The 27,322-nt window shown below is 47.4% G+C and overlaps 1 protein-coding gene and 1 pseudogene across 1 annotated transcript in view; both read right to left on the reverse strand.

Moving 5' to 3' along the window:
• LOC115930184 (collagen alpha-1(III) chain) overlaps positions 1-398 on the reverse strand; it is an 80,999-nt gene extending 80,601 nt beyond the window's left edge. The window contains 2 exon segments of the mRNA XM_063693801.1: positions 3-83; positions 86-398. Coding sequence (XP_063549871.1) covers positions 3-83; positions 86-398 — 394 coding nt within the window.
• Positions 399-10,133: 9,735 nt separating this feature from the next.
• Positions 10,134-22,042, reverse strand: LOC134756538 (olfactory receptor 7E24-like; annotated as a pseudogene).
• Positions 22,043-27,322: the final 5,280 nt, after the last annotated feature.

Genomic DNA, 27,322 nt, shown 5'->3' on the forward strand with positions numbered 1-27,322 from the left:
GGAAGGGCTGGCCATGACTCCGGGGGCTCTGCCTGCACTTGGGGAAGAAGAGAGACCCGGCGCAAGCGGCCTCTCCTCGGAGCTGGGGCGTCTGAGCGCGGGCTCGGTGGGTCGGCGCGGCGCGGAGCTGGGCATCGGAGCCGGCGCGGGCTCCTCCGCGGGCCGCTCGTGGCTCTCTGGCGCCCTCTGCTGGCCGCTCACGCGCACCGCCGCCACGCCGGGCCCGGGCCTGCGCCCCTCTCACCTGTCCTGGCCCAGGAGGTCGGTGTCCCTTGCCCGTGGCCAGGCCCGCTCTGGCCAGGCCCTGCACCTCCTCCCCGCCCCAGCCAGGTTGCACCCCGATGGTCTCCCTTCCCAAGGAGGAGAGAAGAGAAGGGACGCCACGAGAGGGTGGACATCGGCCACAGCCACCTTGTCTTTGCTCTCACCCTGTGTCTTCCATGATTTGGAGGTGGTGGGAAAACCGAGGCTGCTCAAAACTCGTGGAGAATTCCGCCTGCAGGATGACATGAATGCACTTTCACATTGCCTACCAACAGATCTTTTTTGAGCATCACTGTGGACCAGTCGTGGCGATGGGGGAGGGGATATTGTGGTGAACATGACAGGCATTGCCTTCATCCAGTGGGGCTCAGCGCTGGGTGAGAAGGCATTGAGAATGGACATTGTCAATTGGGCCAAAGGAGGCCAAGGAGAACTGCTGGGGGCATGGGAACTAAAAAAGACAGGAGGCTCAGCAGGTCTTGGAGCTGGGAGAGTGACAGCAGCAGCGGCTGTTCCAAAGGAAACAACAGCTGAGAGAGGTCTCAGAGAGTTGTTCTCAGCCCAGTGGAGGGTGTTCAGGCAGAGGGAACAGCTTGTGCAAAAGCCCAGAGGCTGGGAAAGAAGCAGAAAGAGGACTGTGGGGCTGGAGCGTGGTGGGCAAGGTGGCAGAGGTGTGGTGGGCGGACAGACGGCCTGGGACCCAGCCGTGCAGGGGCAGAGGAGATAGGGGATCCTTGCAGGCCCCCAGCCGGGGCTGAGGCACAGAGACAATGCAGGTGGGCAAAGGGAGGAGACGTGGAGAAATATTTTGGTGGCATGCCCTGATGAATGAGCCCAGGATGCACCCTTAGTGTCAGTGTGGAGCTCCTTCCTTGGCTGTGTGATGAGCTAAACCCGGGGGTATTTTCTGGACATCGGAGTGCTACACCCAGAGTCCAGGACAGGCTAAGTGAGCACCAGCAGCTCCTGTCCCACCTCAAAAGCAGGAGAGACAGGGGAGACTGGGGAGGTCGGGGCGGAAGGGGAAGCCAGGAAGGCAGGAGAGGCCAGGGAAGCAGAGGAGGCCCGGGAGGCAGAGGAGGCAGGAGAGGCTGGGTAGGCTGTGTCCTTTCCATGATTCTGCCCAGGATCCTAGGCCCCTGTACTCCCTGAGCTTCCCCGCCCCAAGTGCTGGAACCATGTTGCACAATGGTCTCCCCACTAAGCTCCTGATTGCAGCCCCTACCCTGTGCTCTCTATTTCAACCCTAAGAGCTCTCACAGTGGGCAGCATATAGTAGGTGCTCAGGAGTCACTGGTGGGAGAGCACATGGGTCTGCTCAGCACCTTCCTCTCTCCTCCAGCTCTCCCCTGTCATGAAATAATTCTGATAATGACACATGGGCTTTGAGACCCTCTTCTATTACTTGCCATATGCTAATCCATCTATACCTCACAGAAGCCCTGGGGGTGGGTGCAATGAGGATGCCCATTTTATAGAGGAGGAAACTGAGGTATAAAGAGGGTAAGTGACATAGGCACACTACAGGGGCTGGGGCCAAGTGATCAGAGCACTCAATCCCCAAAGGCAAGGTGGATGCAGTTACCATAAAAGACAGCAGAGTCAAAGCTGCAACCAGAATAGCCTGACTCGCAGAGACCTATGGTGCCAGCTGATCGTGGCATTCCTAGAAGTGAAATAGATAAGAAGCCTGCCACATTTTTACTGGATCTGTGTTTGCAGAAGAATTCTAGGTCAGGTGAGCAGAAGTCTAATCTGAATCATAAAAACAGAGTCACATTCCCCCGTCAATTCCCAGATATAAGCCAGTTCACAGACCCGGAGGCCCTTGTCTGAATGGGAAGCCAGGTCCCCTCCAGAAAGGATTCTGCTCCACTGCCACAAATTTATACTGTCAATCTTTCTCCCAGCCTGCCCCCAAGGGAATACACAGCCTTTTACCAGGATGACTGAATAGTAGAAAAGGAACTAATGGGACCTGTGCAGGATCACTGGACACAGGCTCTGAACTGGCACTAGGCTGAGACTAGGGCCTACCAGTCAGAATAGGCATTTTGGAGGTCAGGTGAATGTTGGTGCAAGTTCCTGTCATGGTAGATCCATTGGGTCCCCAAATCCATCCTCTGGTTATATACAAAATGGCCATGTTGAGATTTAAATTCATGGTATCCAACTTAGAGGCTGTGCTCTTACTCATGAAACATTCTGACACTACTAACCAATTTAAAAAGGCAAACACCTCCTGGGGCTAGCGAGAGTCCTCCAAACAGTCATGTAAATTGGTTCTGTCAAAGATTTCCTCCTAACCCCCCCTCCCCCCTGCCGCTGAGAGCCAGTTGCAAGGAGAGACTAGGGAACGGCATTGGGTAACTTTGTTGCTAAAAGCTCTTCTGGATAAAGAAGAGCTTTATCCAGAAAAAAGAAGCAAAATAGAGTTCAGCAGAAGTTGAGAAAAGAATCAAATAGAGTTCAGCAGAAGAGGTAAGAAAGTAAGTTTATGTTTGACCAGGCACGGTGGCTCACGCCTGTAATCGTAGCACTTTGGGAAGCCAAGGTGGGCAGATCACGAGCTCAAGAGATCGCACCATCCTGGCCAACATGGTGAAGCCACGTCTGTACTAAAAATTCAAAAATTAGCTGGCCATGATGGCACACCCCTGTAGTCCCAGCTACTCGGGAGCCTGAGGCAGGAGAATCACTTGAACGCAGGAGGCAGAGGTTGCAGTGGGCCGAGATCATGCCACTGCATTCCAACCCGGTGACAGAACAAGACTCCATCTCATAAAACAAAACAAAACAAAACAAAAACTAAGCTTATTTTTTAAGCCTGAACAAGTGTAGTGGTTTAGGGGTTCTGCAAACAAGGCCCCAATCAGGCTACAAGATGTTGTGGCAGCAATATTTACAACCAGTCTCTCCTGGCTGGCTGAGCCACTTTTCAAAACACCCTGGCATGGCTGTGCAGAGCAGGTGGCTCCACTGGCAGCCAGCAAAGCCATAACTCACACTGTCACAACTGCCCTCAAACCCCTTCGGTAAGCACTTTGTTTTTTTGAGACGGAGTCTTGCTGTGTCATCCAGGCTGGAGTGCAGTGGCACAATCTCGGCTCACTGCAAGCCCCGCCTCCTGGGTTCATGACATTCTCCTGCCTCAGCCTCCCAGGTAGCTGGGACTACAGGCGCCCGCCACCATGCCCGGCTAATTTTTTGTATTTTTAGTAGAGACGGGGTTTCACCGTGTTAACCAGGATGGTCTCAATCTCCTGACCTTGTGATCTGCCTGCCTCGGCCTCCCAAATTGCTGGGATTACAGGCGTGAGCCACTGCGCCCAGCCTGGTAAGCACTTTTAATCAGTGCAACAGGAATAAACATTTGCTGCAGAGTGGCAATGTGCAGGGAGGAAAATGTTTCCACTCAGGCTCAGAAAGCAGCCACTCAGGCTCCTGGCTGTTTGCATCTGTGCAAGAGCTCACAGGAAAAGCCCTCTGTGTGGCTGCCAGCCTCACACATTCCCCCCAGGGGGTGAGTTTCTCTTTCCATGTTAATCTATGCTGAGACGTGCCATCTGTCAACCACCGCACCATTCTCAGTTGCCATTTCAAAGCATCTTTGCCCTGTGAATGGTCACCAGCCCTGCCCTGCAAGCACCCAGGTGACATTGAATTAAATGAGAGAGAAAACAGGTTCCAGGGTGGATTTCAGTTCAGCATCTTGGAGTCTCTGTGTGGACATGAAATCTGTCTCCCCAGCTGTGGGCTACATCTTTGTTTGTCATCTGGTTTGGTTCTTGGGGACTTGGAAACTCGTGGGCACCTTTGCAATTTGTCAAGAAGCTGCACGGCCCTTCCAACAAAAGCAAGGAATAGGAACAGAAGCCCAAGGCTTCAGATCAATGTGCAACTTAAAGCAGCCTCAGTGTAAAAGCAAACAAGAGCCAGAGGGATGTCTAAGGCAGAGTCTAGTCCCCAGGGCAGCTATAAGACAAAGAGAAAGAGAGAGAGAGACAGAGAGAGATGGGAGGAGACATGAGGCACCCAGGAGTCTGCATCAAAATCCCTACGAGAGGGGCCTCCTAAAAATGCAGGAGGCTGAGGTGGGTGCACACAGAAGTTCAAGACTAGCCTGGGCAACATAGCAAGACTGTGTCTTTACAAAAAATACAAAAATTAGCCGGGTGTGGTGGTGTATGTCTGTGGTCCCAGTTACCCAGGAGGCTGAGGTGGGAGGATGGCTTGAGCCCAGGAGGTAGAGCTGCAGCGAGCTGAGATAGCACCACTGCACTCCAGCCTGGGCAACAGAGTGAGACTTCATCTCAAACAAATTTAAAAATTTTTTTAAAAGGATCACCCTGGCTACTTGAATGGGTAATAAGAAGGTAACAGCAGAAGCAAGGAGACCAGCAAAGAGATTCTGCAGGTGGGAGTCCATAGTGGCTCAGACCAGGCTGGCGCTGAAGACTGCCTGAATTCTGTATATATTTTGATGATGAAGCAACTCACCGACTCTTGAAGAGTGGGCTCTAGGAGACTGTATTTTTAATAAGCTCTCAGAGGATTCTAATGCAGGCTGAAGTTGAAGAACTGGTTTAGGTGAAGCTTCTGTTTCATCCTTGGGGAAGTACCTACTGACTTTTCTCTAAGCCACGAGGTGCTAGACAAGATGTGCTCCAATGTCTGAACATGTGTGCACAGCTCTAGAGCCAACCTCAGGACACTGAGTCAAAGGTTAGGAGTACAACAGTGAACAACCACTGTCCTCTTTTCAATGAGCTTTGCATTTAATGAGAGAAATAAAAAGCAAAAAAAAAAAAATCATTTTCAACTCAGAATGGTAAGAGTTATGGTGACAGTGTGCCTGGGGCAATGGAAGCACATAGAAGGGGCACCCGATTGGCTAGGTGCAGTTGTTCTTGCCTGTAATCCCAGCACTTTGGGAGGCCAAGGTGGGTGGATCACTTGAGGCCAGGAGTTCGAAAACAGCCTGGCCAACATGGTGAAATCCTGTCTTTACTAAAAATACAAAAAAAATCAGCCAGATGTGGTGGCGGGCACCTGTGATTCCAGATACTCAGAAGGCTGAGGTGGGAGAATTGCTTGAACCCGGGAAGCGGAGATTGCAGTGAGCCAAGATCGCGCCACTGCACTCCAGCCTGCATGGTCAGAGCGAGACTCCGTCAAAAAAATAAATAAATAAATAAATAAATAAAAGCCCAGAGGTGGGTGGGCATGCAATCTCTATCAGGTGGTGAGAAATCCTTCTCCACCACAGGACTCCTCAGTTGAAGACTAGAAAATGGTAGGAATTAGCCAGGTCGATAGGAGAGGTGTGGAAGATCATTCCCAGCAGAGGGAAGAGCATGCGCAAAAATCGAGACGTGAGAGGGTGAGGAGCTGAGAGATGTTCATATAATTGTAAAAAGCGACCAATATAGAGGTAAGTTGGAGCCAAATCTTAAAGGCTCTTTGTCGTGTTTATTCTGTAGACAAAGGGAGACAGTAGATGTTTTTATGCAGGGGAGTAATGATCCACTTTGTGCTATAAAAAGAGCAGTCTGGCTGGAGGAGAGTGGGAGGTGAGTAGACCAGGTAGGAGGCTGCAATACACCAAGTGAGACAAGATGGTTGGCTGGACCAAGGCTGTGGCAGTGAGGATGGAGAGGAGACAGTAGACTAACTTGACGAGAAAGATGGGGGAATGAAGGAGGAGGCCCAGGTGTTTTGGAAGCTGGGTGGATGGTGGTGTGAATCTGATGTAGTGAGCCCAGGCAGAAGAGGAAATCAGGAGAGGCAAGGTAAGATGAGGTCAATGCAAGAAAGACAGCCAAATAGAGATAACAACTGGGCCGTTGGATTCATCAGCCTGGAGTTATAGAGAGAGCTCTGGAATGGAAATAAAGAGGAAAGGACTTTGGGAATAGGTGAATCCTCCCAGAATAATGTGTAGAGAAAGGAGAATAGAACACAGGGGACAGAAAAAGGGAAGAGATTTGTTATTAAAACCAACCATCCATCAGACATCTTCCAATAAAACACTTGTTGGAGGTTTCCTCAGTGTGAGTTATTCAGGACCAGAGCTAAAGACCATATTCCCAATAAAATCACTGCTGGGAAGGTCTTCATGAAAACACTTAATGCTGCTTTTAAAACAACAACAACAAAAAGGCTTTAGCTACCACACAGACCCTGGAGCAATTTTTCGGCAAGAGTCTATCAAACACGAATCTGATCTGACTCAAGGAGGTGTCATATCAAGTGTAAAAATCCAATTCCAATGTCCATAACAGCCTTTCTGCCAGGTACAAGACCTTAATCCAGCTGAAGTGATTTTCTATTGATTAATAAGCTAGGAATACACAGGTTGTTGGTTTTTGAGATTTCCCTCCCTGTGCCTTCATGCCAGCTGTGAAAGAGTCAAAAGGCTCCTAACTGTCAAAATAAAAATGACACTTGGTCACAGAGGAAACAGATTATAGGTCAATCACATTGATGACTTTTTAACTATGAGAAGCCGTTAATGTTACTGAATAAGCAAATCTGTTTGCATAACCAGATTTTTATAGGCTACTGGGAATAAAGGTTTTCCTAAGTGGGTGATTTGTACAACGATAGCCTTTGGGTCTCTGATGGAACAGCTCTGATGAGGAAATGTTCCTTTAATTATGTGGAAGGCCAATTACCACGTTATAGCCACATTGTTTTGCAGATTGCCTATAATTTCACCATTTCCATAGCTTCAGCACTATAATTCTGGAGAAAATTCAGGCACCAAGGAGACACTTGAGGCACACTATGCTGGAGACAAAGATGTTTTAGCAAATTCAATTTAAGCTTCAACATTAAAGTTATTTTGTTGAATAAAACATAATGCAATAATGAGCTTGTGTCTGTCAACTCTATAGTGCAGGTAATAATAGCTAGAGAGAGCATGTCCCATCTCCTCTTTTTAATGCTCATTCAAGTAATATATAATGCTATAGAGAGAACCTTTCTCTAATATGTGCTTCATCTCAGGCTAAGCGTGTTTTGGGCAACTGTGCTTCATGAAAAAAAAAAAGTAAAGGATCTAATTTGGGAGCCATTCACAAAAGCGCTACCACTTGATGTTTTTTTATACTCTGAGATTTCTTATTCCCAATGCCTACCAGGAACGGACTTTCTGGAGAAGCTCAGATTAATCACTCCTTATGAGAAGTGACAGCATGCTGGCAGCCCTCACAGCCCTCGCTCGCTCTCAGTGCCTCCTCTGCCTGGGCTCCCACTTTGGCGGCACTTGAGGAGCCCTTCAGCCCGCGGCTGCATGGTGGGAGCCCCTTTCTGGGCTGGCCAAGGTCGGAGCTGGCTCCCTCAGCTTGCAGGGAGGTGTGGAGAGAGAGACGTGAGCCGGAACAGGGGCTACGCGAGCTGCTCGCCTGCCGGCTGGAGTTCCAGGCGGGCGTGGGTGTGGCAGCCCTGCACTAGGAGCTGCCAGCCGGCCTTGCCGGCCCGGGCAGTGAGGGGCCTAGCACCTGGGCCAGCAGCTGCTGTGCTCGACTTCTCACCAGGCCTTAGCTGCCTCCCCGCGGGGCAGGGCTCCAGACCTGCAGCCCGCCATTCCTTAGCCTCCCCCCTCCGTGGGCTCCTGTGCGGCCCGAGCCTCCCCGACGAGCACCGGCCCCTGCTCCACGGCACCCAGTCCCATCGACCACCCAAGGAATGAAGAGTGTGGGCACACGGAGAGGGACTGACAGGCAGCTCCACCTGCGGCTCCCATGCGGGATCCACTGGGTGAAGCCAGATGTGCTCCTGAGTCTGATGGGGACTTGTAGAACCTTTATGTCTAGCTAAGGGATTGTAAATACACCAATCGGCACTCTGTATCTACCTCAAGGTTTGTAAACACACCAATCAGAACCCTGTGTCTAGCTCAGGGTTTGTGAATGCAACAATCAACACTCTGTACCTAGCCATTATGGTGGGGACTTGGAGAACCTTTGTGTGGACACTCTGTATCTAGCTAATCTAGTGGGGACGTGGGGAGCCTTTGTGTCTAGCTCAGGGATTGTAAATGCACCAATCAGCGCCCTGTCAAAACACACCATTCAGGCTGTCTGTAAAATGGACCAATCAGCAGGATGTGGGTGGGGCCAGGTAAGAGAATAAAAGCAGGCTGCCCGAGCCAGCAGTGGCAACCCACTGGAGTCCCCTTCCACACTGTGGAAGCTTTGTTCTTTTGCTCTTTGCAATAAATCTTGTTGCTGCTCACTCTTTGGGTCCACACTGCCTTTATGAGCGGTAACACCGAGAAGGTCTGCAGCTTCACTCCTGAAGCCAGTGAGACCATGAACCCACCGGGAGAAATGAACAACTCCAGACGTGCAGCCTTAAGAGCTGTAACACTCTCCATGAAGGTCTGCAGCTTCACTCCTGAGCCAGCGAAACCACAAACCCCACCAGAAGGAAGAAACTTCGAACACACCCCAACATCAGAAGTAACAAACTCCAGACATGCCACCTTTAAGAACTGTAACACTCACCAGCAGGGTCTGCAGCTTCATTCTTGAAGTCAGTGAGACCAAGAACCCACCAATTCCGGACACATTTATACACTTGGCACTGGGAGGTCTGTATGGAGCAAGTGAAGAAATCAGCAGAGTGAAGATAGAGGGAGAACAACATGATGGGGGAAAGGCAAAGTTACTGCCACGTTGGTTTCAATTCTGCCACTCATGAGTGAGACCCATGACCTCCTCTCTCTAGGATTCTGTTGTTCTTATCTGTAGAGTGGAGGAATAGAAGGGCCTTTTAAAGTATTAACATTTCCTGACCTATCTGTAAAACACTTTCATTCAAACTGATGGGAATCTTGACTACTTTGCCAAGAGGACATAATAATCATCAAGCTGAATGCACCAAACAACATTGCCTGAAACTATCTAAGCAAAAACTGGAAAGTTACACAGGACAGACAACCGCCTATGAGAGTAAGAACTCTTCAGCCCATGCTTAGTGTGTCAAAGACAATGCTGTGTTCACACCATTCCTCTTCCTCTACACGCAGAAAGACTATATTTCCCAGCCTCACTTGCAGTTAGTTTGGAACCATGTGACTGCATTTCCACCAATAGGAATGTAAGAAATCACTTCTGGGCCAAGGTTATCAAAGGCAAGTGTGAGCTATGTTCCCTCTCTTCCTATCCATATGGCTACAAGTGAAAAACTCTGAGATGGCAGAATTAAAAGATGGAAAGCTCCAGAATCTCTGAATCACTGTTGGACAAGGACCCCCAAGGAGAACCCCTGCCCTGCACAAGACTATGCTATGGGTGCCAACCCACTGAGAGTTCAGGGTTTATCCATCTCAGCAGCAGTCTATTGTTACACTGACCAACATGCTAAGGTTTGAGAGATCTAGCCTATTGTTAATTGAAGCTAGATTTCAATTATACTGAGAACCTTATCTATTTAAAAATAAAAACTCTTCAAAAAAACACAAATAATCCACATTCCTTTTAACCACATGTGGCAAGTTTGCAAAAAACAACAACAACAACAACAACTGGCCACATATTAGGCCATAAAGAAGTCTCAACAAAATCCATTATACGATTGACATTGTCCAGACCACATTTTCCTGACCATAATGCAACAAAATTAGAAGTCAACAGCAAGAAGATAGCTAAACACAAGCATACATTTGGAAAATTTAAAATATCCTTTCATGAGTTAAATGAAAAATCACAATAGTAATTACTAAACATTTACAACTGAACGAAAACACATCTTTATATATATATAATATATATAAATATATGTATTTTTTTGTGTGAGTCTTCCAACTTTATTCTTCTTTTATAAGGTTATTTCGGAAATTCTGGGTCTCCTGCAATTCCTCATACAGTTTTATGCTGTTTGTCAATTTCTGTGGCTGGGATGAACTTATCGTAGTTCTCATAGACCAGGGTTTGCATGTCGCTGTCTAGAGCCCGGATCTGCTGCACCATGTCCGTCTCACTGTCTATCAGCTGGACCAGAGGGCACTCTCTAGGAAGCTTGTCTAGGTAAACTTCCGGGTCGAAGTGCGCCCCGTTCAGATCAGTGGGGTCCAGGGGGTCGGTCCCCGTGGGGAGTCCCACCGCCTCCCCTTTCGAGAGGCCGTTGTAAAGCTTTAGCATCCTGTGCGCCTTGCGCCGACGTTCCGTGAGCCTCCCCCTCGGGCCCTTCTGGGGAGTCCCCAGGTCCACAGCCCGGGCTAGGCCCAGTGACAGCTGCCGCCGCCATAGCTCCAACTGCAGCCCACGGGCGTAACTTTTTTATTTTTAAGTTGGATACATGAAGATACTTGGCTTTTGCTTTCATCACATCGTTGAGGAAAGAGGTGGTTGCTTATGGTACCCCTGTTTTTACTGAAACCTGTAATGGATGAGAACCTCCCTGTTGCAGAGAGCAAAACACTGAACTAAATTGTGCTGTAACACAGCCCTGTGTTGGGGGATTGGGAGTGATCATGCAAACGCTTGCAAATTTGCACAGTGAGAGAGACAATCTTTTGGGCAGCTGTTCACTATATGAAAAGGCAATTGACCAAAAGTCAGTTACTGAGCTATCTCAATACTTTCATTTTATTTTAACTTTTGGCAGCAGGGTGCAATTAAAGGAGAGAAAGAAAACAAAGTGATAAGTGTAAGATAATGCACACACATGTGTAAAAGAAAATGACAAGACAGGATGACTATTTGTCTCTTGGTTAGCTCCCTGGGCTCTATGTTTCCTTCCTCAGAGAACCTCATTTTCCTTTGTCCAGATTTCTTAGGGTGGATAATCCAGGCGGCTGCACCCCCATGATGGAAGCCAAAGACGTCCCTGGAGCCGCCTCCCGCTGCATCCTTTCCTGCACTACCCACATGGACACAACTCAGCCTATTAGACTTCCTCTCAGAACTTTAGTCTTGAGCAAAGGGATTAAAGGGTGAAGTGACTGAAGGTATGCCCTTCCAAAGTGGTACGTGAGCTAATGGCTAAAGTTTGCCAAGCCCATCCAAGCACTTTTTTTCGTAATTTTTATTTATTTATTTATTTGAGGCAGAGTCTTGCTCTGTTGCCCAGGCTGGAGTGCAGTGGCGTGATCTCGGTTCACTGCAACCTCTGTCTCCCGGCTTCAAAGAAGTCTCCTGTCTCAGCCTCCCCAGTCGCTGGGATTACAGGCGTACGCCACCATGCCTGGCTAATTTTTTTTTTTTTTTTTGTATTTTTAGTACAGACAGGGTTTCACCATGTTGGCGAGGCTGGTATCAAACTTCTGACCTTGTGATTCGCATGCCTCAGCCTCCCAAAGGGCTGGGATTACACGCGTGAGCCATCGCGCCCAGCTTCAAGAAGTTTTAAGCAGATCTCAGAGGTCTTAACCACAGGCATACCGGAGGAGCATTTTTGAAACACTTTCCAGCATCCTCAATAGGAATGGAAGCCAAACTCCGAATTGATGACTCCTTTGAGGAAGTCGAGAGCTGTAAGGAAAGCCAGGAACAGGGGCAAGGGAGAGATGTGTCCCGAAGGATCCTGTGCCAATTCTTTCTGGAATCCTCGATGTGATCTCAGCTGTCCTTTCTATAGTTGACACAGTGAATGTGGCACCCACTTGTCGAGCTGTGGTCTACAAGGAACCCCCAAAGGGAAGGGCACAGTGAGCAGGGGCATCCACCTGAGTGATGAGGATTTGAGAGGGCAGGTTGGTTGCAGGGAGAGGACTGGCCAAATGCCATGTGTCTGGACTTAGACTGCCTGGTTCAAATTGGACTTCACCCTTTTTGACTTCGTGATCTGGTACAAGCTACATGAAAATCCGTTGCACCTTTTCTAGTCTGTAAAATAATCATGAAATGTGCACTAATAACGTGGAGACTATGCAGATGAAATGAAACAAGCTGCATAGAGCACAGAGCTCAGAGCCTGGCCTTTAGGAAGCCCTCAGTAAGGGTTCATGAGGCCATGGTGTCTGTCGTCATCCTCTTTATCCTCATCATCACCTTCATAATCTTTTTGTTGTTCTTAGGGGATAGTTTAGAGGGACTGATTCCCTGCTATCATGGGTGAGATGTCTATGAAAAGGACAACCAGTGGGGGAAGAAAGCAAAATTTTGAATAAGATTTCTGAGACCCCCACCACAACCAAGAACAGAAACTCCACAGTCTGCTGAGCAGAGAGTTGCATATTGGTGTCCTCACATCTGCCCACCGCACTCTCCTGTTTGTCCTGAGGATGAGGAAACAAACAAGGCCCCCAACCGTCGCTCAGCACTCACTTGAAGGGGTGGCCTGCCTCTCCACACCTGTGGCTATTTCTAGTCGGGTGGGATGAGAGACTGAGAAAAGAAATAAGAGAGAGAAAAAGTATGGAGAAACAACAGTGGGCCGAGGGGACCGGCGCTCAGCATACCAAGGACCTGCATTGGCACAGGCCTCTGAGTTCCCTCAGTTTTTATTGATTATTATTTTTATTATTTTAGCAAAAAGGAATGTAGCAGGAGGGCAGGGGGATAATAAGCAGATGGTCAGCAAAGAACATGTGAGCAATAGAATCTATGTTATAAGGAAGTTCAAGGGAAGGTACTATGACTGGACGTGTACGTAAGCCAGATTTATGTTTCTCTCCACACAAACATCTCAGTGGAGTAAAGAATAACAAGGCAACATTGCTGCAAACATGTCTCACCTCTCACCATAGGGCGGTTTTTCCCCCATCTCAGAATTGAACAAATGTACCCTCGGGTTTTATACCGAGACATTCAGTTCCCAGGGGCAGGCAGGAGACAGCGGCCTTCCTCTCTCTCAACTGCAAGAGGCTTTCCTCTTTGACTAATCCATCTCAGCTCAGACCCTTTACGGGAGTCGGGCTGGGGGACGGTCAGGTCTTTCTCATCCCACGAGGCCACTTTTCAGACTATCACATGGGGAGAAACCTTGGACAATACCCTGCTTTCCAGGGCAGGGCTCCCTGTGGCTTTCCACAGTCCATTGTGCCCCGGTTTATTGAGACTAGAGAATGGCGATGACTTTTACCAAGTATACTGCTTGAAAACATCTTGTTAACAAGGCACGTCCTGCACAGCCCTAGATCCCTTGAACATTGATTTCATACAATGCATGCTTTTGTGAGCTTCAGGTTGGGTCAAAGTGGTTGGTTCAAAGTGACTGGGCAAAGCTACAGATTAACAACATCTCAGCAAGCAATTGTTGACAGTACAGGTCTTTTTCAAAATGGAGTCTCATGTCTTTCCTTTCTACATAGACACAGTAAGAGTCTGATCTCTCTTTCTTTTCCCTACACTCACTGAACTGGCCTTCCCCTCTGCTGGGCCATGACCATGGAGAACAGCTCCACTGTCCTCCCTGCTCGGTGCACCATGGAGGCTCAGACTCCAACCTCAAGGCTTTCAAGAAGACAGGGTGAGACATGAGCCCCCTGAAACAGGTGACGGGAGTGGAGCCCACAGGACTGCAACCTCACACTGCAGGGCTGGAGGCACAGATGGAGTATTTACTATTCTCTGACCTGGGGGACTCAAGGAACAGAACTCCTCATTAGCCAAAGTCACCCAAGTTCCCCAACCTCTAAGGATTTCCTCATAATATTGCAAGAAGAAGAAGAGAAAAGTGAGTGTCCATAGAAGCCTTGGAGCTTTTCCTCTAATCAGGAGAAAGCTGGTGTGTATTCTTCACTTCTTTCTTTTCTTTTTAAACATCCAACTGCTTTAATTTTCATCTTTTATTATCGGAAAATATACCACGTATAAATATTAAAAATTATAAATATATATTAGTTCATATAGAATGGCCAGTATACACATTTACAATTTCCACTGTTTTTCAGTTTACAGTTTAATGACAATAAGTACATTCACATTGTTTAGCAACCATCACCGCCATCGTCTCCGGAACAGTTTTATCTTTCAAAATGGAAATTCCACCCATTCACCAAGCTCTCCACTCCTTTCTCTCGCCCACCCCTGGGGGCCACCTTTCTAGTTTGCAACTCGATGAGTTTAACTACTCTAGACAGTTCCTAGAAAAGTGGAATCATACGTGTTTAATTTTTTTGTTTTGGAGACAGAGTCTTTCTCTGTCACCCCGGCTGGAGTGCAGTGGTATGATGTCGCCTCACTGCAACCTCCACATCGTGGGTTCAAGCAATTCTTGTGTCTCAGTCTCCCGAGTAGCTGGGATTACAGGCGTGTGCCACCACGCCCAGCTAATTTTTGTATTTTTAATAGAGACGAGCTTTCACCATATTGACCAGGCTGGTCTCGAACTCCTGACCTGAAGTGATCCGCCTGGCTCAGCCTCCCAAAGTGCTGGGGTTACAGGTGCGAGCCACTGAACCTGGGTCTGTTTATCCTTTTGGGATTTATTTATTTCACTGACGATAATGTCTTCAAGGTTCATCCATGTTGCGGCTTGCGTCAGAAGTGCCTCTCTGTTTTTTGTTTGTTTGTTTGTTTTGTGTTTGTTCGTTAGACTTTGTTTTGTTTTGTGTTTCCACGGAGTCTTACTCTGTCGCACAGGCTGGAGTGCAGTGGCACAATCTGGGCTCATTGCAACCTCCGCTTCCCGGGTTCCAGCGATTCTTGTGCCTCAGCCTCCCGAGTAGCTGGGTCTCTAGGCACCGGCCACCACGCTCATCTTATTTTTTGCATTTTCAGTAGAGACAGGGTTTCACCAAGATGGCCAGGCTGGTCTTGAATTCCTGACCTCAGGTGATCCGCCCACCTGGGTCTTCCAAGACGCTGTGATTACAGGCGTGAGCCACCCCAACGGCCAGAAGTGCCTGCCTTTTGAAGGCTGAATAGTCTTCCATTGTATGAAGGAACTGCAGTGTGCTTTTTCATTCATCTGTCCACGAACCCTTGGGTTGCTTCCACATTTTGGCTGTTGTGAATAATGCTGATATGAATATGGGTGTACGCAAATCCGTCTTCCACTCCTGGCTTCTAATTCTTTTTGTTATGTACCCACAAATGCAACTGCGGAAACATCTGATCATTCTGTTTCTAATTTTTCCAGTAGACGCCATACTATTTTCCCCATTCCTTCACGCTTTTACATTCCCTCCGATCATATGCGAGCATTCCTACTTCCCTCTAGTCTCTCCAATGCTTGTTTGTTTATCATATCCATCCTAATGTTTGGTAACACATTCTTGGTTTGATTTGCGCTTCCCTATGATGAGTGATTTTGAACATCATTTTAGATGCTTATTGGCCATTGCTATATCTTCTTTAGGAACACGTCTACTCGAGTCTTCTGACCATTGTTGATGGGATGCTTTGGGTTTCTTGTTGTTTAGTTCTAGCTGTTCTTTATATATGATGGATATCAACCTCTTTTCAGATATATGCTTTGCAAATATTTTTCCTAATCCGTGGGTTATCTTTTCACTCAGTTCGCAGTGTTTTTTGCTGCACAAAAGTGTCTGTCATTTAGATGTAATCCAAGGAATCTAATTTTCTTTTGTTGCCTACGCTTTTGTTGTCATATTCCAGAGAACATTGCCCAATCTGATGTCATGAAAGCGTGGCCAATGATTTCCTTTAGGCGTATGATACTTTTAGCGCTTTGGGTGAGGTCTTTGACCCAGTTTGTGTTAATTTTTGCACCTGGTGTGACTTAGCGTCCACCTTCATTCTTCTGCATGTGGAAATCAAGTTTCTCCAACACCATTTCTTGAAAAGGCTGCTTTTCCACCAATGAGCTTTCTTAGCACTCATGTGAAAAATCATTTGAACATATAGGTGGGAAGTTATTTCTGGGCTCCTAAACAAACAAACAACAACAGACAACAGATAAGGATACAGCATGGGCCGGGCGAGGTCGCTCACGCCTGTAATCCCAACACTTTGGGAGGTTGAGACGGGCTGATCACCTGAGGTCAAGAGTTGAAGACCAGCCTGACCGACAGGGAGAAACCCCCGTCTCTACTAGAAATACAACATTAGCTGGGCGTGCTGGCGTATGCCTGTAATCTCAGCTACTTGGGAGGTGGAGGCAGGAGAATCGCTTGAACCCAGGAGGCAGAGGCTCCGGTGAGCCAAGATTGCACCATCACACTTCAGCCTGGGCAACAAGAGCGAAACTCCATCTCAAAACAAAAAACAAAAAACAAAAAACCAGCGTGATTTCAAGAGCAGAAAGAGAAGACCTTAAAAACCAACATAATGAGAAAGTTAGGAAGTTTCTTACCAAACCATCTGGAATTATGCAAGAAATTCTTGTGAAGTAAAATTTTCATACTGTACTATCAAACACTAGAACTCACTTATTCCATCTTTCTGTATTTCGGGACCCAATTATCCACTTATCTTCATTCCCCATCCCACCCCTTTTCTTCGTAGCGTCTGCTAACCTCCTTTATACTTTCCACCTTACTCATATTCCTTTTGTGTGTAGGTGTAGGATGGAGTCTCTTTCTGTTGCCCAGGTTGGAGTATACAGGCACAATCCGGGCTCACTGCAAGCTCCGCCTCCCGAGTTCAAGCGCTTCTTGGGCCTCAGCCCTCCCAGTAGCTGAGACTACAGGCACGCGTCACCAAGCCCAACTAATTGTTTGCTTTTTCCGTAAAGACGGGGTTTCACCATGTTGGCCAAGCGGGTCTCGAACTCCTGGACTCAAGTGATCCGTGCGACTCGGCCTCCCAGAGTGCTGGGATTAAAGGCCTGAGCCACCACACCTGGCCAAGGTTTCCTTTTTTCTTCCTACATAGAAGTGAGGACGTGAAATATTTGTCATTCTGTGCCTGGCTTCTTTCATTTAATACACAGCCCTGCAATCTCATCCATTTTGTCTGCAGCAGAGAGGAATTTCTTCCTTTTTAGGCTGAATAATCCTTCATTGGGTGTGTATACCACAGTTTCTTCATTGAAACAAATTTCTAAAGAGCACATATTTTTAAAGACTCGGAATGTGAAACTTCAGGGATACTGTGCCTATTTTATTCTTTTCTATTTCCCATCTTATGTATATGCAAGTGTATAACAAAGCAGCAATTGATGAGTGTATAAATCTGTAACTTCAACAAATGGAAAATGTAAATGCTAAGTGGTGGCTGGGCGCGGTCGCTCATGCCTGTAATCCCAGCACTTTGGGAGGCGGAAGCGGGCGGATCACCTGAGGTCGGGAGTTCAAGACCAGCCTGACCAAAATGGAGAAACACTGTCTCTATTAACAATACAAAAAAAAAAAAATAGCCAGGCATGTTAGCGCATGCCTGTAATCCCGGCTACTTGGAAGGCTGAGAGAGGAGAATTGCTTGAATACGGGAGGCAGAGGTTGCAGTGAGCCGAGATCATGCCATTGAACCCCAGCCTGGGCAACAAGAGTGAAACTCTGACTCAAAAGAAAAAAGGAAAAGAAAGAAATAGAAAATGCGAAATGGTAAGAAAAAACAGCATAATAAACATTTGTAATGGTGTTGATGGACAATGCATTTGAAGACAATATTTGAAGAAATCATATTACAATTAATTTCCGTTCTAACTCATTGGAGCTTGATGCCTCTAAAAACTTCGTCATTGGAACCACCGCTGGTGCTTTAAAAGAAAAAAAAAATCCACATACACAGGTGCAAGGAAATCAGAATCTCAGGTATTGAGACCCAGGCCTCATAATCTGTAAGCTCCCCAGGTGATTTGACTCAAAGCCAAGATTGAGGAACGGCGACATGGATCTCTCCACAGAACCTGCCTAAATAGATTCTCTAGAAGCAGTTTATAAAGAAATTCCACATGAACTGTGGAAGAGGATATGAATTTGATGTACAGTATGTCCTCACTTAACATCTTTGAAAGTCTCTTGGAAACTTCACCTTGAAGCAAAATTATATATAGTGAAACCACTTATTTTTCATCAACAGTATAAGTACACAACTTTGAACAATAAGTAGTGTTCGAGGACCTCCTGTACATTGTTTCCATAAAGTCAGTTTTCAGGGAATTCCAAAACGAAGTGACGACTTCGTGTATATAAAAAGATGGTTGTGATTCCACCTGGATGACAGGGTTATTGCTCAGAAATTAAAAGAGGCCGCCTAGGTATAGAGGATCCTGTCATGAGGTTTCTGCTAAAGCAAAGATCCCAGAATCCTCACCCATTCCAGTTAAAGGCATAACGAAGAAAGCAATATTCACAAAGGAAATGCGGAGAGGAATAAAAGCCATCAAGCCACAAAAATAATGTGACTAAGGGGCAGGATTTGCAGATGTAGAGATTTAATGCGGTTGCCCTTTCTCACCCACACAAGAAAAAGGATGGAACAGATCATGAGATTCCACTGTTCTGCTGCGCAGCCTCCGCAGGGCACTTTGTATGTCCCTGTTTCTCAGGCTGCAGATGAAAAGGTTCAGCATGGGGGTGATCACAGCGCACATCACTGATGCCACCACACCATTCCTGGGGGGTGGTGACACAGTTGAAGCCAGGTATATGCCAATGCCTGTTCCATCAAATCAGCAAACAACTGCTAGGTGAGAGCCACAGGTGGAGAAAGCTTTATACTTCCCATCTAACGATGACATCCTTAGAATGGAGGGGACGATTTTATAGTAAGACAAAAAGATCCCTGAAATGGGAAGAAAACCAAACGTACTATCGAAATATATGAATATGCTATTGATGACGCTGTCAGAACAGGCAAGTTTGAGAAGTTGAGAGGGGTCACAGACAAAATGAGAGAATTCCACATTCTTGATGATGGCGAGTTGTAACACAATCCAACGGTGTAGCTGGGAATCCAACAGGCTAAGGAAAAAGGACACCAAAATGTAGAAGACACAGAGGTGAGGATTCACGATAACTGGGTAGTGCAGAGGGCGAAAGATGGCTACAAAGCCATCATAGGCCATCACAGTCAGGAGCATGCCTTCTATACATGCAAAAAGGACCAAGAAAGACATCTGTGTCAGGCAGCCTGCGTGAGAGATGACTCTGCTATGCGACTGCATGTCCACAATCATCTTGGGAACCGTGGCCGAGGTGAAACCGATGTCAGCCCAGCACAGGTTGGAGAGGAAGAAGTACATGGGGGTGTGGAGGGGGGAGTCAGATCTGACAGCCGGGATGCTGAGCAGGTTCCTCAGCACCGTGACCAGATACATGGACAGGGACAGGGACAGCAAAGCGAGGATGGGCTGCAGTTCTGGATCCTCTGAGAGTCCAAGGAGGAGGAATTCTCAGACACCTGTGAGATTCCGTGGCTCTGTGTGTCTTGGACACCTTGAGAAGGAAAGAGGATTGCAAAATAAAAGATAAAAACCAGCCCTTAATGTTGGATGCAAGCAATTCACAAGGAACATCTTGACACTTGCGGACCATACACTGCCAGCAATGTTTCTCAGTTGTGACAATTCCAAAAATCTCAGAATTTTTACTTGATTTACTTTTTAGCTATACGAGGCTTTCTGAACATACTACTTTAGAGAAAATCCACTGAAGAATATTCGAAGACCAAAACATCATATATACCAAATCCATGATCTCAGTAAAATACGGCCTACTCTTTTCAGAAAAAATACAATGCAATGAAAATGTCCTTCTCTCTTTCAGAAAAAGATCTCAGTCTAATTGAAAGAAATTAAGAAGCCGTGAAATACACTCTACTTTACTCTGACACCGTGCTGCAACTTCCATTGATGTAGAACATGTAAAAGGACGACACGAGAGCTAGGACCCCATTATCTGAAAATGAAATCGAACCTTATAGTTCTCAATCGGAAGACCTTTTCACATGCCTGTTACTTGTCATATTTATTATCATCCTTCGGTTTTCTGACATCATTTCTTCATAAAAGTACATGCACACTCAAAAATGGGAGCTGTGTTTCCAAATGAATTGAATCTGTAACTCTTGGCCTGCACCATGGCTCACACCTGTAATCCCAGCACTTTGGGTGGCCGAGGCTGATGGATCACCTGAGGTCAGGAGTGCCAGACCAGCCTGGCCAATGTGGTGAAACCCCGCCTCCAGTGAAAATAAAAAGTTTACCCAGGCGTGGTGGCGGGTAACCCTAGCTACTCGGGAGGCTGAAGCAGGAGAATCCCTTAGAACATGGAAGGCAGAGATTGGACACCCTGTGATAGGATTTTTGATATCCTAGGGAGATATTGCTCCTGACAGTAGAGTGGGCGTACACCCTGTGATATTATTTGTAATATTCTAGAAAGATATTGCTCCTAATATCACGGTGGCTCTACACCCTGTGATCTTAATTGTAAAATGCTACAGAGATATTCCTCCTAATAATACAGTGGAGGTACACCCTGTGATATTATTCATAATACATTACACAGATATGACTCCTGATATCACAGTGAGTGTACACCATGTTTGTACACCCTGTGATCTTATTTGTAACAACTTTGAAAAATATTACAGCTAATATCAAAGTGGGTGTATGAACTGCGATGTCATTTGTTATCTACTAGGAAGATATTACCCCTAATATCACAGTGGGTGTACACTCTGTGGTATTATTTGTACTATCCTAGAGAGATATTGCTCCCAGTATCACAGTGGGTGTACACCCTGTGATATTATTCATAATATCCTAGAGAGATATTACCTCTAATATCACAGTTTCTCTACACCCTGTTGTATTATTCATCATATCCTAGGGAGTTATTATCCCCAACATCACAGAGCGTGTACACCATGTGTGTCCACTCTGCGATGTTATTCGTATTATCCTTGGGAGAGAGTTCTCATAACATCACCGTGGGTGTACATCATGTATGTACTCCCTGTGGTCTTATTGGTTATGTCCTGGGTTGATATTACACCTAATATCACCGTGGGTGCACACCATAGGTGTACATTCTGTGATGTTACTCGTAATATCCTAGGGAGATATCACTCCTGATGTCATAGTGGGTGTACAGCCCTCTGATATTCTTGGTAGTATCCTTAGGATGTATTACTCCTATTATCACAGTGGGTGTACACCCTGTGATAGTATTTGTAATATCCTAGGGAGGTATCACTGTATACCCTGTGGCATTATTTGTGACATTTGAGGGAGCTATTTCTCCTAAAGTCAGAGCGGGTGTACACCCTGTAATATTCTTCCTAATATCACAGTGGGTGTACACCGTGAGTGATATTTTTTTCTAATATCCAGCGAGGGAGAGGATGATATTGCTTCCAATATCACAGAAGGTGTACACCCCCTTGTGATATTGTTCCTAATATCCAGGGAAGGAGAGGATGACATTATTCGCAATATCACTGGGGGTGTACCACCTCCCGCTGGGATATTGTTCTTAATATACGTAGTGGAGAGAATGATGTTACTCCCAATATCCCAGGGGGTGTACACCACCCCTGTTTGTAAACACCCCCTGTGATATTGCTCCAAATGGCCTGTGAAATAGTCAATATGACTCCCATTATCGCAGGGGGTGTTCAGCCCTGATGATATTGTTTTCTAACATCCATGGAAGGAGAGTATGCTATTACTCCCAATATCGCAGGGGTTGTACACCTTTTTGTGTTATTGGGCCCAATATCCAGGAAAATAGAGGATGATAGAACTCCCAATACTGAAATAATTGTACAGCACCCCTGGGATATTCTTCCTAATATCCAGAAAGGAAAAGAATGATATTACTCCCAACAGCGTAGGAAATGTATACCCGCGCTGTGATATCTTTCCCCATATCCAGGTGGGGGAGGATCCTATTACTTCCAATGTCGCAGGGTGTGTACACCCCCTCTGTGATCTCGTTGCTAACATCCAGGTTTCGGGCGAACGACATTACTCCCAATATCGCAGGGGGAGTCCACCCCCCCGTGACTTTGTTAGTCATTTCCCGGGTGGAGAGGATGGTCTTACTCCCAATATCGCAGGGGCTGTACACACCCCTGTGAAAATCTTCCTATATTCAGAGGGAGAGAGGATGATATTACTCCCAGTACCGCAGGGGGTTTCCAGAGCCCTGTGATGCTCTTCCTAATACCCACAGGGAGAGAGGATGATATGACTCCCAATATCGCAGGGGGTGTACACAACCCTGTGATATTGTTCCTAACATCCAGAGCGAAAGAAGATGATATGACTCTCAATTTCGCAGGGTGTGTACACCCCTCCTGTCCTATTGTTCTGAATACCCTGGGAGGGAGAGGATAAGGTGACATTGAATATCGCAGGGAATGTACACCCTCCCCCTCTGATACCCTTCCTAGTATCCAGGGGAAGAGAGGATAATTGGACCCCCAATATCGCAGAGGCAGTACACCCCACCTGTGATGTTGTTCCCTATATGCAAGGGGGGAGAGGATGATACTACTCCCAATATCGCAGGGGTGTTCACATCCCCAGTGACATTTTTCCTAATATCTAGGGGAGAGACAATTACGTAACAGCAAATGTTGCAGGGTCTGTACATCCCTTCCTCATATTGTTCCTAATATCCAGGGGGGAAGAGGATGATATCGTATATGAAAGGGGGTGTACAACCCCCACCCCTAAGATATTGTTCTTAATATTCTTGAGGAGAGACGATGATATGACTCCCAATATCGCAGGGGTTGTTGACACCCCCCGTGATATTCTTTCTAATATCCAGTGGGGGAGAAAATAACACAACTTCCAATATTGCAGGTGGTGTATTCCCCACCTGAAATGTTGCACCGAATATCCAAAGAGGGAGAGGATGGTATTCATACCAATATCGAAGGGTGTGTACACGCCCCTTGTGATATGGTTTTTAATATCCAGGGGGCTGGAGGATGACATTAGTCCCAACGTCACAGAGGGTGTACACTACACCTGTGATATTGTCCCTAAGTTCCAGAGGGGAGAGGATGAGATCACTCCCAATATCTCAGAAGTTGTACATCCCCCGTGATACTGTTCGTCATATCCAGGGAGGCACAGGATGACATTCCATTGAATTTCGCGACAGGCGTACACGCACAGTGTGATATTGTTCCTAATATCCAAAAAGGCAGAGGATGACATTACTCCCAACAAAGCAGTGGGTGTCCATTACCCCTGTGTTATTGTCTCTAATATCTGGGGCCAGGGGAGGGTGGGAGAGGACAACATTCTCTCAAATTTAGCAGGTGACTTGACGCCCCTCGTGGTGTTGTTTTACATATCCCGCGGGGAAGACATTAATACTCTTTTTGATGGTCCGATTCATCTGCTCCACCTTTCCAGAACTCTGAGGCTGGGAGGTGGCATGCAGTTTCCGTGTGATCCCCAATACCTTTGCCGTCTTCTGTAGCAAGTCAGCCACAAATGCGGGCCCGTTATCTGAGCCGATCCGGAAGGACAGTCCCAATCTAGGAATCAGATCTCGAAGAAGCACACGGGTTTCTTCACGAGCTTTCTCAGTTCGTGTTGGATAAGCCTCCACCCACTCAGAGTAGGTAGGCCCAAGAACTAGTAAATATTTCTTACCTCCACACTTTGGCATCTCTGTGAAGTCCACCTGGAGATCTTCCAAGGGGGCTGCTCCATAAGCTGGTATGCCCGGCGGAACGGCTGCACCTTGCCTCGCATTAGGCTGTCGGCAGGTGGCACACCGCTGCCTCACCTTTTTGGCAAGGGCTGAGAAACGCGAGATGTAGAAATACCGGCCTAACAACTTTTTGCAGTGACTCCTGACATAGATGGGTGCCAGTACAACTGCAGCTCCTCGCAGCTGTGGCACAGCTACTCTCCCATCTGGTAACTGACTCCATCCTTCCTCCATCACTTGTCCTTCCCTCTACCTGGAGAAAGTCCTTTTCTTGTTTAGCATAAGCAGGTCCAAGATCAGGTGCTTGAGGGAGCAGAGGAGCTGTGACTGAGGCCTGGAAAGGGGCAGATGCTGCTTTTCGAGCCTCTGAGTCAGCGTGGGGATTCCCCAAACCCAGCAAGGTGGAAGCTTGCTGGTGTCCTCTGCAATCCATAACTGCCACCTTGTGGGGTTTCCATACTGCTTCTAATCATTGCAATACTTCTTGTTGATATTTTCTGTCTTTTCCCCCAGAGTTCAATAGACCCTTTTCTTTCCATCACGCTCCATGCACTTGAAGCGTTAAAAAGACATACCGAGAATCAGTGTAAATGCTGACAGTCTCACCCTCACTGAGTTCTAAGGCCCGAATGAAAGCAATGAGTTCAGCTTTCTGGGCTGAAGTGGCCTGGGCCAACAATCTGGCTTCACCAACAGTGTCCAGGGTTACCACTGCATACCCTGCACCTCTCTCTCCTTGGGGGTTGAAGAAGCTGCTCCCATCCACGTACAGTTCCCAGTCTACTGATGCCCAAGACTGGTCCCGGAGGTCAGGTCTGCAACAGTCAATTGAGTCCAACACTTCTACACAATCAGTCTCCACAGGGCTCTCTGATACCTGCAGCAAGGTGGTGGGGTGTAGGGTGTTACAAACTTCAATGGTTATACGGGGATTTTCACAGAGCAAAGTTTGGTACTTGGTGAGTCTGGCATTCATTAGCCAATGTTGTCCTTTAGTGTTCATTAAAGTCACCACAGCACGGGAGGCCTTTATGTTCAGGTTTTGCCCAAGAGTCAGCTTATTTGCTTCTTGTACTAGGAGGGCACTTGCTGCCAAGGCCCTCAAACGGGGGGGGGGCATCCTTTAGAAACCCCGTCTAGTTGTTTAGAGAGGTAGGCCACTGGCCTTGGCCAGGGCCCCACAGTTTGGGTTCAAAGCCCAGCTGCCATCTTTTCTCTCTCTGATGCATGCAGTGGAAAAGGCTTTGTCAGATCAGGTAGCCCCAGGGCTGGGGCTGCCAGAAGTTTTCCCTTTAACTCTTGAAAGACTTGCCATTATTGGGATCCACATTCCAAAGGTTCCCAGTCCCTGCCCCCTTTGTAACCTCATACAAAGACTTGGCTAATACTGCAAAGTTTGGGATCCACAGTCTACAAAATCCCACAGCTCCTAAGAATTCTCTCACCTGCCTTCTGCTCTTAGGCTCTGCTAGATTGCAAATGACCTGCTTTCTTTCTTATCCTGGGCTGTGTTCTGACCCCAGTCGGATAGTAAATCCCAAGTAACCTACCTGCTGTCAGCAGATCTGAGCTTTCTTCTTGGACACCATATACCCACAGTCCTCCAGGTGCCAGTGTAGGGCATCTGTTCCCTTGGCACACCTGACTGCCGTGGGGTATCCCAGCAGAAGGTCATCAACCTACTGGAGCAACACGCAGCCTAGGTCTCTGCTGGGAAACTTCTGGAGGTCTCGAGCCCACGCCTCCCCGAAGATGGTGGGGGAGTTCTTGAACCCTTGGGGAAGCCTGGTCCAAGTGTACTGAGTAGTGACACCTGACTCCAGATCTGCCCACTGAAAGGCAAACAGCTTCTGCCTCTCAGGGGCTAATCTGATAGGAAAGAAAGCGTCTTTCATGTCCAAGCAGGTGAAGCAGCTGTCCTCAGCTGGCGGCAACCCCAACAATGTGGAAGGGTTAGGTACTGTTGGATGGAAAGTCAGTGTAGCTTGATGACGCAAGCGCAAATCCTGTACCAGCCGGTAGTCCTTGGTCTGTGGCTTGGGAACAGGCAGGAGGGGAGTGTTCCATGGAGACTGACAAGGAACAATCATTCCAAAAGTTCTTAGGTGCTTGTGAGGGACCTGGATACCTTGAAGGGCTTCTCTGGGGACCGGCTCCTGTTTTTGCCTCACCGGCTGGGCCCCAGTCTTAACTGGCCAATCCCGGAGGGTTGTCTTCTGCCATACTCTTGGCCACCGCTTAGCCAGAGCTGGTCTTCTCTCTTGGCCCGGCTCAGTTCAGAAAAGTCTCCATTCCTCCTCTCGGCTGACCATAAGGGTCGTAATGACTCCCGTTCTGGGTAACCTTAGCAGCGAAGAGCCGTGCTCTGTCAAAGAGAGAGTGGCTCTCAGCTTGCTGAGCAAGTCCCATCCCAAAAAGAGCAAGGGACAGTCAGGCATGTACCAAAACTGATGAATGACATTATGTCCTCCTACAGTACAAGTCCGAGGCAAGCAGAAAGCTTGCTTTGCTGAAACCCCCGTGGCTCCGATGACGTCAAAAGTCTTTTTGGATAAGGGGGCGACCGGGGCGGTTACTAGCGAATGTTCAGCACCGCTATCTACAAGAAAGTCAATGCCTCTATCCCTGACTGTCATTCTGACCAGAGGCTCTTTGGGGACGCTTGAACCCAGTCTCCCTCAGTCCAATAACCCTTCTGCCAGGTTGAGCAGGGCCCCTTCCTCCTTGTCTGGGGCCTCCTGCTCTGAGTCACCCTGTTTTCTTTTGAGCTGAGGGCATTTGTTCTTCCACTGTCTTATTTCTTTCCAATAAGCAAACTGGTTATGCTGCAAACTCTGACAGCCAAGCTGAGTTTCTTTCCCAGGGCCCCCCTTCCCTTGCCTTTTTGCAGGGACCCCTCTGATTGCTGCAGCTAACAAACACGTCGGTGTTTCGCCGGGCCTGACCTCCATTCTCTTTGTGTTTTCCTTACGGCTTACTGCATCCCTGTTTACAAACACCTGGCTAGCTATTTCTAGTAATTGGGATGGATTCATCCATGCAAGCCAGCCTGTTTCTGCAGTTTTCTTCTCATGTCTTCTGCGCTTTGACGGACTAAAGCCATGTGAATCATGCGCTGATTTCAGGGCTATCAGGATCAAAGGGAATATACATAGGATAGGCCTCACACAGTCTCTGGTAGAATTGTGCTGGACTTTCTTCTTTTCCCTGAATGACCTCAGAGAGCTTGTTAATGTTTGTGGCCTTCTGAGCTCCCTTCATTAATCCTTCCAAGAGAGCTTCCCTGTCTCAGTTTAGCCTTTGCATATCCTCTCTTTCATGTGGGTCCAACTGGGGGTCGGTTCCTGGCAACTGGGTCCTTCCATACTCTTGGAGGTTTGGATAATCAGCTGGTGCATGTTCCTCTAGCCACTTAGTTGCTGCTTGGAGGACTCTCGACCTTTCTTCACTGTTAAAGAGGAACATGAGCAACTGGTGCCAATCAGCCCAGGTGTGGTTGTGGGTCTGGAGAACAGTTTGGAGCAAATCAATTAGGGCTGGTGGCTTTTCGGTAGAGGGCGGTGTATTGTT

Source organism: Gorilla gorilla, chromosome 10 (genome assembly GCF_029281585.2).
Source record: "Gorilla gorilla gorilla isolate KB3781 chromosome 10, NHGRI_mGorGor1-v2.1_pri, whole genome shotgun sequence".
NCBI classification, from domain to species: domain Eukaryota; kingdom Metazoa; phylum Chordata; class Mammalia; order Primates; family Hominidae; genus Gorilla; species Gorilla gorilla.